General features: G+C 33.4%; 1 protein-coding gene across 2 annotated transcripts in view; it reads left to right on the top strand.

The window, feature by feature from the left end:
- The window catches only part of LOC149785120 (uncharacterized), a 279,057-nt gene extending 266,619 nt beyond the window's left edge, over window positions 1–12,438 (top strand). For both annotated transcript variants that reach the window (XM_089978887.1, XM_089978886.1), the window contains exons 56-60: window positions 1,083–1,285; window positions 4,225–4,295; window positions 7,422–7,502; window positions 8,375–8,569; window positions 10,296–12,438. In XM_089978887.1, the coding sequence (XP_089835013.1) occupies window positions 1,083–1,285; window positions 4,225–4,295; window positions 7,422–7,502; window positions 8,375–8,569; window positions 10,296–10,346 (601 nt within the window). In that variant the 3' untranslated portion in view covers window positions 10,347–12,438. The remainder of the gene's footprint in view (window positions 1–1,082; window positions 1,286–4,224; window positions 4,296–7,421; window positions 7,503–8,374; window positions 8,570–10,295) is intronic.
- The last annotated feature ends 639 nt before the right edge of the window (window positions 12,439–13,077 follow it).

The raw sequence follows: 13,077 nt of genomic DNA, 5'->3' as shown, positions 1-13,077 counted from the left end.
ATCATCTTCTGCATTATCATTACATCAGTACCATCATCTGCATTATTGTTACATCAGTATCATCATCTGCATTATCATTACATCAGTACCATCATCTGCATTATCATTACATCAGTATCATCATCTGCATTATCATTACATCAGTATCATCATCTGCATTATCATTACATCAGTATCATCATCTACAGTATCATTACATCAGTACCATCATCTGCATTATCATTACATCAGTGCCATCATCTGCATTATTATTACATCAGTATCATCATCTACATTATCATTACATCAGTACCATCATCTGCATTATCATTACATCAGTACCATCATCTGCATTATCATTACATTAGTATCATCATCTACATTATCATTACATCAGTATCATCATCAGCATTATCATTACATCAGTACCATCATCTGCATTATCATTACATCAGTACAATCATCTGCATTATCATTACATCAGTATCATCATCTGCATTATCATTACATCAGTACCATCATCTGCATTATCATTACATCAGTATCATCATCTGCATTATCATTACATCAGTACCATCATCTGCATTATCATTACATCAGTACAATCATCTGCATTATCATTACATCAGTACCATCATCTGCATTATCATTACATCAGTACCATCATCTGCATTATCATTACATCAGTATCATCATCTGCATTATCATTACATCAGTATCATCATCTGCATTATCATTACATCATTACCATCATCAGCGTTATCATTACATCAGTATCATCAATGACATAAGATTCTCTTTTAAAGTAACATGTGGATAAACTAAACAAGAATCTATTGGGTCGATATCAAGTGTACACGCATAAGATTAGTGAATTGTACTGACAATTGTGCTGCATTTATATCATGGGACATGAAAGAAAATAAACCTCACAGAAAAAATGACTCCATCTCACAGAATATTTTAGCAGATCTCCACAGACTAGAGCCCCACAATTTTACACTAGTGTTACAAGTACAGAATTAATTTTTTCTGAATTGGACAACAAAGAATCATGAAGATAACCAAATCAGCATTCATTTCATTCCTTTTTTCAATTTTAGCTTTACTGTTGAGGTGTGGATCAGTCTAGACTCTGGATTCACTACTGGTCCTTATCCCATTCTCTGCACATTCAGTGGAAAAATTTGTCTTACCATTGAGAATAAGGTATTTGTTGGCCGCTATGGTGATGCCAATGTGACAACAACCTCAGCTTTGTCTGCAGATACATATTATGCTGTGACTCTCAAATACAGTCTGGAATGTAAGTACAGCTGATATAAAAAACAAAACTTTTTGCTGTTTGGGGTAAATTTTGCAAGTTAGTCTATGGCCAAAAATACGTAAATGTCATTGAAAATAATGTTAAACTCTAATTGAAAATAGAGGAAATTTAATATGGAATTTTGAAGCATTTAAGTTGAAAATGTATTATAAATTTTCAATGCTTTGGGAGGCACACCACTCATGTTTTTGGCCTTTTGAAAACAAATATTTGAATACTGTTTTCACTAGGTGGAAAAGGTGATGAATTTTGGCCTGTTAAATAGAATTGGAATGTTGATACAAAAACATATTTATAATCATTTAGCATGAAAATATTCTTATTTCCCAGTCCTTGTGATGCCAACTTCTTATAGTGTGATTGTAATATTCTTTCCACTAAATAAATAAAGCAAAACTACTAATACAAAGTGTAAAACAGGTAGGTATGCAGTGTTTAGAACTTTTGAAAGAAAATGGCAGCAGGAATCAGTTCAAAGAAAAGCAAAGTGCAGAGTAAACACAAGATTGGTCCTCAGATCTCTCAGTCAACATACTTGCTTGACTTATAAGTTTTAAAAACAATTTTACATGTGTGAATTTTTATTTATGGCTAAAGACATTTTAAATGACAACTATAAAACAAAGAATAAATTCTAGATAATGTAGGTTTTCAAATACGTTCTTTTTTATATTGTCTTCATGTGTGCAATTGTACTGCTTTGTAAGTCTCACCCATGCAAGGGGAATCAAATTGGGTTATCATGTGCCTAATACAATCTATCAACAATTCATAACATTTAGTTTGCATCATATGATGCATGGGGTGCCAAATGGGGTACCATATATCTTGTTTGAACCATCAGCAATTCATAACACATTATTAATAGTACCTAAACATTTTAATTGTATTCTGTATGTATTTATAGGAACCTAATATACTGATGACTTGTGTATAAAGTTTGATTGATTGAAATATTTGTACTTATTTTCTCTGAGTCGTGACCATTGTTTCAGTACATGTATTTTAACAGGGTAACTATTAATGACATAATTTGTAAATTTTTTATTAAAGTTGAAATCTATATCAAATACTGAACCAAGCAATGAAGAAACTTAATAACAAATTGGGAAATGTAATATTCTTACCAATGTTTGATAATACTTTGTGTATTTTCCACAGCTCAGTAATGATTATCAATGCATGTTAATGAATATCTTGTGTTTGCTATGTCCATTCATCTGCAATACACCCCATTCATTTGTCAGTATTTTTGTGTGTCCATCCCTCACTCAGTGCACCTGGTAACCTGAACTTCATTTACACAAATTTAAAGAGGGTGATCATATTTTTGGTATGATATTTGATTGATTGTATTTGGCATAATGTTTCATGTTTATGATTATATGACAACAGAGGTTTTCATTAGGCAATATGGACTCCACCTTGTAACCTGAACTAATTCTATATTGACTGGGGGAGGGTTTAATATATGTTATAATATTTCATTAGGTTTACAATCAAAATGCAGAATGTCCTGGATGGAGAGGGTCACATGTGACACAAAATTTATATGCCTCCTTGGTTTCTTTGATTTCTCTTTCAGCTACGCTTACAAGGTTTATCAGAAAGAAGAAAACCAAATATTTTGTATCATAGATATGATAAATCAAGTCAATTATTCAGTTCCAATCCTTGCAAATTTAACAGATTCCAGCAAAGTGAAACACTGAACAAAAATTAAAATTTACAATTAAAAGTTTGAACTGGAGACTTTAAGAATGACATGTACGCAAATAAGCCAATTGAAAGAACAAGTTACAATAAGGATATACTTAAAACATTACAAATCATAAAATACACAATACAGTCGCAGCCAAAACAATCACACACACACACACACACACATGCACACACACACACACACACACACACACGTTTCATTGAGGTGGAAGATAATAGGATTAAATGTGGATAAGGCATCATAAAACCACTATTTGGTGGGGGATGGAAAAATTGATTTAAACAACGTGCAATTTCAAGAAATGAATTCTTTTCTTCACTAATGTCAGCTTGTTCTGTTAGTTGACACGTTTTGCAGTTTTAAACTGTTTTTGTTTGTGATACTTTTAATATTCAGTTGCATTTCATGATAAGAAATGGCAACTGAAGTTTGGTAAACATGTTTATATTCATATGTATCCTTTTTAGATTTCCAGGTCAGAGCAACAATTATTTATTTTTTTATACATAATTGTGACTTTACTTTTCCAGGCCATGACTGTTTTTTTGTTTTTTAGTTTTTCTTTTTACAAAACTTTGTTAGTCTACATTAAAACATTACAAATCATAAGAGCAAGATACACAGTAGAATGGCTACCAAAACAATCACACACACACACACACACACAAAACTGATTTAAGGTAGACCAATAAAATTTGGTACCCATCATTGTAGGCACATGAAAATGACTTGGTTAGATTTTCATTCTTTTATTGCAGTTTTTCTACATTTTTTAATCATTTGACACGGACTTGTTTTGTTTGCAGTGTTTATATAAACACAGATCTATTTTTATTTTATTTCAGCCTCCTGTCCACTTTTTTGGACAAATATAAAACTTATCTTAAGTTTTGCAAAGCTGAAGCTTTCTATATGTTATCTAAATTAACCACTCTGTTTTAATCTAAATTCGAGATCTTAAAAATCAGAAACTTTCTATGTTACATTTCTAACAAAATTTTATTTTAATCATTTCGCTAAATTTTTCCATTCTTTTCTGTCAAGTACCAATATTACAGAATTATATTAATCATTGGATGTCAGTGGGTGGGTGGGATATACATATGTTTTCATGTTTAAAAAAGCAAATCTTTTCTACGGAGCCTTTATTATCTTTTATGTGATAGTAACACATATACAATTTTATCTTCCACAGATCAAACTTTAACATTGTTTGTTGATGGCATAAAAACTGGATTCACCTCAAGTGTCCCCAGCATTGACTGGGTAAGTCTAACCCCCACACCCTTCAATATACAGGTGGTATGTTAACAGAATTTCATGTAAATATTTTACCAGCTGAAACATGATCATAATCTTCTTTTCATGTTTTTACTGCTATTAATTCAAAAATCCATTCAAGAGATTTTACTGTTTGCATTTCAACATTTTGTACAATTTGTTATCATATGTTTGAATTTTTGCATAAAACTTAAATAAATTCTATATTTCAATAGTCTGCCATTAAATATATTTCAGTCTGTCAAATCACTAATCATATAGTAACATTGCTTCTGCCCACTATCAACATGTATTAATACTTTCTTGTCTATTTAATGTTTGATGGTGTAATAAATTATTTTAGATCTAATACTTATATTTTCATTTTATAAATTATATTTAAGAGGCTTTGTTTTATTTGACCCATGATCTTGTTTGATAAAATGATGCCACCATTAAACAAGAGGACCAAGTGGGACTTATTGCTCACCTGCTTTATATAACCATTGACCAATTCTTTAAGTAGGCTTATCTGTATTGTAAAAACATCCTGTATAAACTATCTTCTGTGTTTTCTACAATACTAATTTTTCCTGTTTTACTCTATCTAGAATAAATTCTTTCTACAAATATGGGTGTAATTACCATGCAAAGTCTCTTGCTCATAACTGAAGTTATCCAGATCTGATAATAATTAATAAACTAACAGATCAAAAATATTGCTTCAAAAAGGGTAACAAGATCAGCCAATTAAATGCAAGATTACCCAATTAATATACAGTAGTCCCCCTCTTATAAGGCCACCCCTAATGCAGCAGGGAAGTGGCCTTATAATTAGGGTGGCCTTTCTAGAGGGGGATGACAAATGTGAATAGTAATTACATATGAAGAAAGTCATAAGTACATTTAATTCTAAAACATTTAATATTTTCATTAAAAAATCACATGCATGTTGTGAAATAAATGTAAAACAAACTGTGTCATCATTTTCAAAAAAATGCTATGAATAACCATTGATATAGTTTTAAAACTGTCTTTATAATTATGTTACAGATCACATCTGTCACTTTGTTGGTAACAGTCTAAAACACAAACCAGTCTCGTCACAATTAAAAATATCCTTGCTGTCATATCCCCTGTATATATCATTTAGTCTTTTGTTCCAATCTTCGACAACTTCATTATTAACATCAGCTGATTCTCCACTAAGGACAGAACACTTAATATTGTGTCGCACTTGAAATCTGTGCAACCATCCGTTACTTGCGGTAAAGTCGTCATATCCCAATTCAACTGACAAAACTGTTGCTTTTTCTTGTCATTCAAATCAGGAAACAAACGTCTCCTGGCTCAAACAATCTTCCTTTCTCCGTCCATTTCACCTTCCCACTTCTGCAGAATTGTTTCATTATCTTTCACGATATTGTTCATTTGAGTCTTTCCTACATCAGTTTTCTGCAAGGATCCTCGACCCCCCCCCTTTCAGTCAGGTGAATTAATTTCACTTTCTCTTCTAAACTGAGAAGTTTTCTTTTCTTCGATGTCATGTTGATCTTTTTGCAGTAAGTTATTCATGTTGCCAACTACAATACTGATAAAACAATTTTGTATGCATCTAAAGAAATTGCCGTGTGTTTTTAAAGGAAGTGATCTTGTCATGTGATTCGTTAGTCACAGTCTGGTACCCTATTTTTTTTATACATTTCTTGACACTAAGTGAGAGAAGCCAAAACGGCTTCAATATGTACCATTAACGTCACGCAGATTTGACCTTGCGGCCGTTAGGATTTGTAATTTTGACAATTATTGTCAGTAGTAATAGCCACTGATTATCAAAGTGAACAAGCTCAACATCTTACTAAGGGAAGCCATAAAGACTATCAAACCATTTTCCTGCAGACTTGTGTATTGTACATTGATGCTGCCACTTCTCAGCTGTTACTACCGTTCAATAATTGTAATCTTAACAATTATCAAAGTGTGACTAAACTGGACATCTTATGATAACACAGCAGTAAGGCTAATTGGATTACATGTACTTACCCTTTTGTATGGATTAAAATTTGAGTCTTTCTCGGCTTTATGGAATAAATGTGGCTTCTCATGAGGCATAAATGATATAATATTAACCTTAGTGGTACATGTACTTTACTCAACACTTCTTTCAGTAACGAAAACCTGACATCGGGAAACAGAAATCGGATTACTTAACACATGTTATGAATAAAATACTGGTTCTGGATACATATTCAAATAAAATGCAGCCGCTTGTGAGGGGTAAATTTTATATTATTGCACTAATGTGCTGGCCGCTGGTCACGTTAGCCGGGTGGCCTTTCGCAAGGGGTACTTTTGAACACAAACTCGTTGGTGCCAACGGATTGTGGCCGTAAGGAGCGGGTAGCCGCTGGTCAGGAAGGGCAGTTCAAAAGGGGGACCACTGTAATTGGATCCTGCTTACTTTTGAAATTGTCCAAGATCTGGATGATATAAGCCATTTTCCAATTTTGATCAAAAATTTGGATTAGAATTATGACTTCTACAGTGGTAGGTAATAAGTTCAACCAGTCATACGCAAGACCTCATAAATATGCATTGATCTTGCCCAATATTGAGAGTCCAAGATCTTGATGATATAAGTATATATTCCAAGTTTGATCAAAAATGGTTAAAAAAATATGGCTACTAGAGCAGTAACAGGTCAGTCAGTCAGATACAATATCATGGCATTTGTATGCATGGATCTTGCTTATTGTCGAATCCATGATATAAACCCATATTTCAAGTTTGATCAGATCCAAAATATGTTTTCCTGATACGTAACAAGTTCAGCCAACTAAATGCAAAATCACCTGATTAGTGTGCATGAATCTCCTAATGATATAAGCATACATTCCAAGTTTCATCAAAATCAGATGTGCAGTGTGACAGTCTGAATGTTAACAAGCTCAGTCAATTGAATAAGAGATCACCTTATTAATATGTATGATTTAATTTTATGATTTAAAAAAAAAATAATGTCCTTTTCTGCATGGAACATATCAGGTGTCAGTGTATAAGATTCTTTTTAAGTTTCAGAAGGTTCATGTTTGCACAAGTGCATCATTGTGACTATCATTTTTATATTTCCAGACAGCCGTAACCAAAACCAGTGATACCATACTTTATCTTGGGAGGGACAACAGCAGTTTTTTTAGAGGGACAATGGATGAGGTAAGAATAAATTTACAACTTTGGAACCAGCAAACTGAATCAGATGGTTCTCTTATAGTGAGAAAATAATCGTGCTCAAGCCATTTCTTCTTCTTGGAATCTCTGTGGCCTTGGCCTTTTCACCCCACCCCATCCCACCCCACCTCATATCAGTAGGTATCTTTCCTATATCAAATGGAAGTCATTTATAAAGCTTATTCTGGGTACCTTATGTACAGGACAAGTTATTGTGTGGAAACAGTTTCCCTTTTTTCATTTATGTAACCTTGACTTTTGACCTTTTGACCCCAAAATAATAAGTTTCTTGATTGCCCAAAATGCAGATTACCTACATAGTTTGGTCATGGCTGAGAACTCACATTATTGTGTAGAAATGAAATAGGGAATGAAACATAGATGGAGGGACAACATCATATCATGATATGGTCCACCTTATGGGAGCCCACAACAACAACAACTCTTCCTTATGGCAGACAAATCATAATCAACAGCTATATTTTAGTTGTCTGACAGGTAACTTGTACTACTGAACATTTATGATGCATGCCACTGAAATTAATTCCTTAAATTTCAAGAAAATACTATAAAACATACATAAACATAAAGAGTGGAAATAATTTCCTCTTGACTGTATTATTAAGTTGTGCACTGACTTTTCTTCAGTATGCCTTGTTTAATATGGCAAATTTTGGCGGACCTGCTGATAGGTTATCCACTATATAGTTAAATTTGGCTGGACATTTTCTGCTAGTGACTTTAAAGGGAAAGGTATTTACTACAGGACTATTTGTAAAGTAGAAAGATGGCAATGGTGTGTTTGGATGTATAAACAATACTATTTATCTGAATTTGATTCTTGTATTCAATTCTAGCTAAGAATATACAGTGCTCCAGTTCCAGACAGCGAAATTGATGATGATCTTCAGCTGCCTGCCTTGAAACGACCTATTCTGAAAGGATATGCAAATGTTGACTTTAAGATGGAAGAATCAGCAGGGGCCACTACTCTATCCAATTCTGGGATACTGAACATAGGTGGACAAATCAATGGAGCAACTTTTGTTGTGGTAAAATTTAGCGCTTAATTTTTATTTGTAACTTTTTTTAGTTTTTTTGGCTGTAAGGGTAAGTGAACATTATGGTCCTTTGTCCATCATGCATGCATGCATTGTGTGTCATCCACCAATAGTTTCATCTTTCCTAAAATTGCTCAACAGAATTCAGCAAAATTTCACAAGCAGCAGTCTCTTATCAAGTTGTTACAAATATATAGATGTACCATCAAATATAACCATCATTGCCAAAATTAGCTAACAACCTTTCAACTTCTCATCAAAACCACTCATCAAAAACCACTCAACAAAAAGCATGAAGTGCTTTCAGATTCATACAGATTTTGCTGCTTTGCCATTAAATATGGCTGCTGTTACTAAAACAAGAAAATCAAATGTTAAAAGACTTTTCAAAAACTGCTCAGCAGAATGTGATCAAAGTTGACAGAAAGCACCCTGCATGAACTGCTTTCAAGTACGAACAAATGGTAGCTATCTGCCATCAAATAAATATACAAAATCACAAATTTTAAATAATATCTTCTCAAAAAGTGATTAAAATAATTCAACCTATAGTCTGACTATACCTCCTTGTTTGTTTTACCCCCTACCAATTTCAATAACGGAAATGTAATAAAATGTGCACAGAACTTACTCAATTCATTCATTGATTTGTAGTTTTGAACCTGAATGTGACCTGAGTGGCCCTAACACTGGCATTCTCTGTACCTTTCATGCTTAATGGACTTTCCATACTAATATGGTACCATGTTGCATACACTATGGCTGCTATTACTAAAAATAGAAAACTTATACATGACTTCATATTAAAAACCACTTAACTAACTTCAACCAAATTGGATAGAAAGTATCCTGGCATCATAGTATATGCAGCTGAAATCATTGGAACTTTCTCTTGGAAGCATCCTAATGACCCAGATATCTTGTCCAATCTTGAATTTTTTATCAGATAGATGTCAATAGGTGAGCGATCTTAGACCCACTTGACCCTCTTGTTTTTTAATGTCATACATTCATGACGCAGAGTGAAAAGTGAAACAGAAGTATGGTGTTTTTACTTTGTTTATCATTTGGAATTATCAGATTTTTAAATTAGTTATGGTTATGGATAAAATTTAGACAAGTACATGTGAAGAAATTGATAACACAAATTCTTAACATTGAAACTTCACTATCTGCATTAAGGATGGTCAGATAAGATACTGAATTGTCAAAGAAAATAAATAATCAAGGTGTCATGTGTGTATCTTCATTCCAGTAATGAAAATAAAAGTCTCAATCAACTCAGGTCTGATCCTGCTATCACAGTTCCAGTGTACAGTTTCTTGACTCAGTGAGAAAGAGAGAGAGAGAGAGAGAAAGAGAGAGATAAAAGCAAGTTAAGTGTGTTGCGGGTGCTTAAATGAGTATCTATATCAAGGTTGGAGCTTGCCCACACATTACTGCTCAAGGTGGCATAAGTATACTATCAACCTTTTGGTTATCTGTTTCAGAAACTGGGCTTATGAGCCTCCTGTAATAGAGAACCAGTCTAAAAATCCTGTAGAACATAATTTCACACCATCTAGTGACAAACAAGAGACATTAGCAAGTTCCATTGCTTGCAGCATACAGTGGGTGCTCTAATGAAAAATGATATACAAAACTTCATAAATGGTAAATGTTTTAAAATATGTAAGGGTCAGCTTGACTAATTCTGTTTTTCTATTATTGTTTTCAGAGTTACCAAAGCTACAACCAGTTCAAGAATAAATATCCAACCAACAAATGATCTCTCCTTGAGCTAGTTTTTACAATAACTCTGCATGAAAAGGTACTCTGGCCTGGCCAATTCTTCATAATGGGTCAAAAGAACAGCAGCATGATTTAAGAAAAAAAAGATGTATCACACTCTTGATGCACGGAAGTTTTCTTACTACATTAAATTGTCTCTTCCTCAGATGTATATATTGAAGATAAAACACAGACTTTGTTAGGCAGCTATGTATTCATGGAATGCTAATGTATATATTAAACATTAAACACAGACTTTGTAAGGTGGCAATGTACTCATGGACAACCTTTGTATGTACTGAACATAAAACACAGACCTTTCTAGGCAGCAATGTATCCCTGGAACACCAGTTCATGTACTGAGCATAAAACACAGGCTTTGCTAGGTAGTGATGTATCATTGGAATACCAAGGTATGAACTGAATATAAAATACAAACTTTGTTAGGAGGCAATGTATTCATGGAGTGCCAACATATATATTGAATATTAAACACAGACTTTGTTAGGTGGCAATGTATGGAATGCCAACATATATAGGTGACAGTTTATCCTTGGAACATCAATGTATGTATTGAACATAAAACTCAGATTTTGTTGGGTAGCAATGGGACACCAGTGCCTCTCTACACTGACCTAAAGACTCAACTGGATGGACAGACAGATGGACAAGAGTAACACTACATGTCCATTTCACATTGGTGGAGAAGCATAAAATGCAGTATGTAATTCATAATCCATTGAATGTTTATCACTACATGTATTAAACAATGATGTCAATTTTTTAAGAGATATTGACAAACAAGTCATGAAGCAACAGGATCTTTATAACTCAGCAACTATCAAGAGTGTAAGAATTCTTAGAATACAGCATTATTTTGTAACACCATAAAGACAGGAAATCTTAACATACCAGGATATGAATTTTAGATTTGTGGATGGCGTTACATTGTAGTCCCAGCAAGACAGGAAATCTTAACATACCAGGATATGAATTTTAGATTTGTGGATGGCGTTACATTGTAGTCCCAGCAAGACAGGAAATCCTAACATACCAGGACACAAACTTTAGATTCTATAGATGATTTAAACATTGCTTAACATTCACAAGCTAAACAGTAGATAATCCTTCTTAAATTTAATTCACCCTGTGCAGGTTTGGTAATCCATATGAAATAATTCAAGTTTATTTTCATCATAATGTAACCCTGTCTTTTACCTACTTTGTCATGTACATGTTGAGTGACAAGGAAGATTACTTCTGCTTCTCTGTAATCATAGGCACTTTTCTAAAATTATTTTTTCAATAATAGTTCCTGTACATAGATAACTATCCAATTATAGGCACATGTTACAATTGTACATTTTCAAGTCAAACAAGGACTGTTTTTAAGTGTACATTCAAAGGCAAGACTTCATAGTTTTACTTAGCTATTTATTACATCTGTGATACAATACTACTGTGATTCATTCACTTATAAGGACATTGGCTGCTGAAAAAATGTTTTTAATAAGAAATAAACTTTTTATATAATTATTGTTAGATATATTTAGTACATTGTTCAAAATTGTATATATTTTTTAATATTCTCTTGGTAACTATAACTTTATGAAAATATATTTGTACTTTTTAAACGAGTCCTTATTCCATAGAAATAACTTTTGCTGTCATAATATTTTTTTTACTGTTATTGAATAGAAACTTGCTAATAAATTAACAGGCAACTAGAAATGTGTCCATAAGATATGGATGCCCTGCCACTTGCACCTTATCCCACCCCTACCTACTTGAATGAGCGCTACCATTAGAGCATTAATGCTGGCATAATGTATGTATAAATATATGTATGTACAATTATGGACAAAAAAAAATTAAAATGGATATAACAATTTGAAAATCATCTGCATGTAACAACAACAGATATTTTATACCTGTAATATATTCCAAGTTTAAGATCAATTTATCAACAGCTTTGTGACTAGTTGAACAAGAATTATCATATATAGTAAATACCTTGTTCTCCTCATATTGACAATATCTGGAATGTTTCATGGTAATTAATAAAACAGATGTTGGTCCAGTTGCACCAATAGGAATTATCACATATGGTATCCAATAGGATACCACCAAAATCACATAAGGGGCAAATGCTTCACCAAAAAGGGACACAGCTGTGGAAAAATACACATGCTCATCTCATGCCATTGTCTGAAGAATATTGGTGCAATTAATAAAAAGGATTGGGACTGATTACACACACAAGAATTGTAATATAGAGTATATACACTTAGCAGGAAAGGGGGTCTTAACTCTGAGATGGTGGCTGCTGAAATATGAGAGATACCCTTGAGAGAGAAAAAGATATGGTTTCAGCAGGCCTTGAAGCTCAAAGTATTTGATCAGTTCTGAGATGAGGGTCTGGCCCATAGGTGGAACCCATAGAGAACTTGGAGGGTTGTCCTATAGCCTTGGTAATACTGATCAATCTTTTTCCTGGAAAATAAAGAGACAAAAAATCTGCAATTGTGGTTAAGGTGTATAGGAGGTATCAAAGACCGATAGAATCAATGTTGAGTATGGCATCTCTGAATTAGGCTGGGCATCCCTCAAAAGTTTTGTTGTGCTCCAGAAAAATCTTTGATGTTCCCAAAGTGGTATCCCTTAAAAAAGCTTGGCAGAGGGTACCATGGACATAGGAGCATGTTTCTTGATGACATGGCAACAGCCTC

This window comes from Sinohyriopsis cumingii, chromosome 13, assembly GCF_028554795.1.
Source record: "Sinohyriopsis cumingii isolate HCF-2022 chromosome 13, ASM2855479v2, whole genome shotgun sequence".
Taxonomy (NCBI): domain Eukaryota; kingdom Metazoa; phylum Mollusca; class Bivalvia; order Unionida; family Unionidae; genus Sinohyriopsis; species Sinohyriopsis cumingii.
Note: the sequence above shows the minus strand (reverse complement) of the source record. Positions and strands in the feature narration are given on the sequence as shown.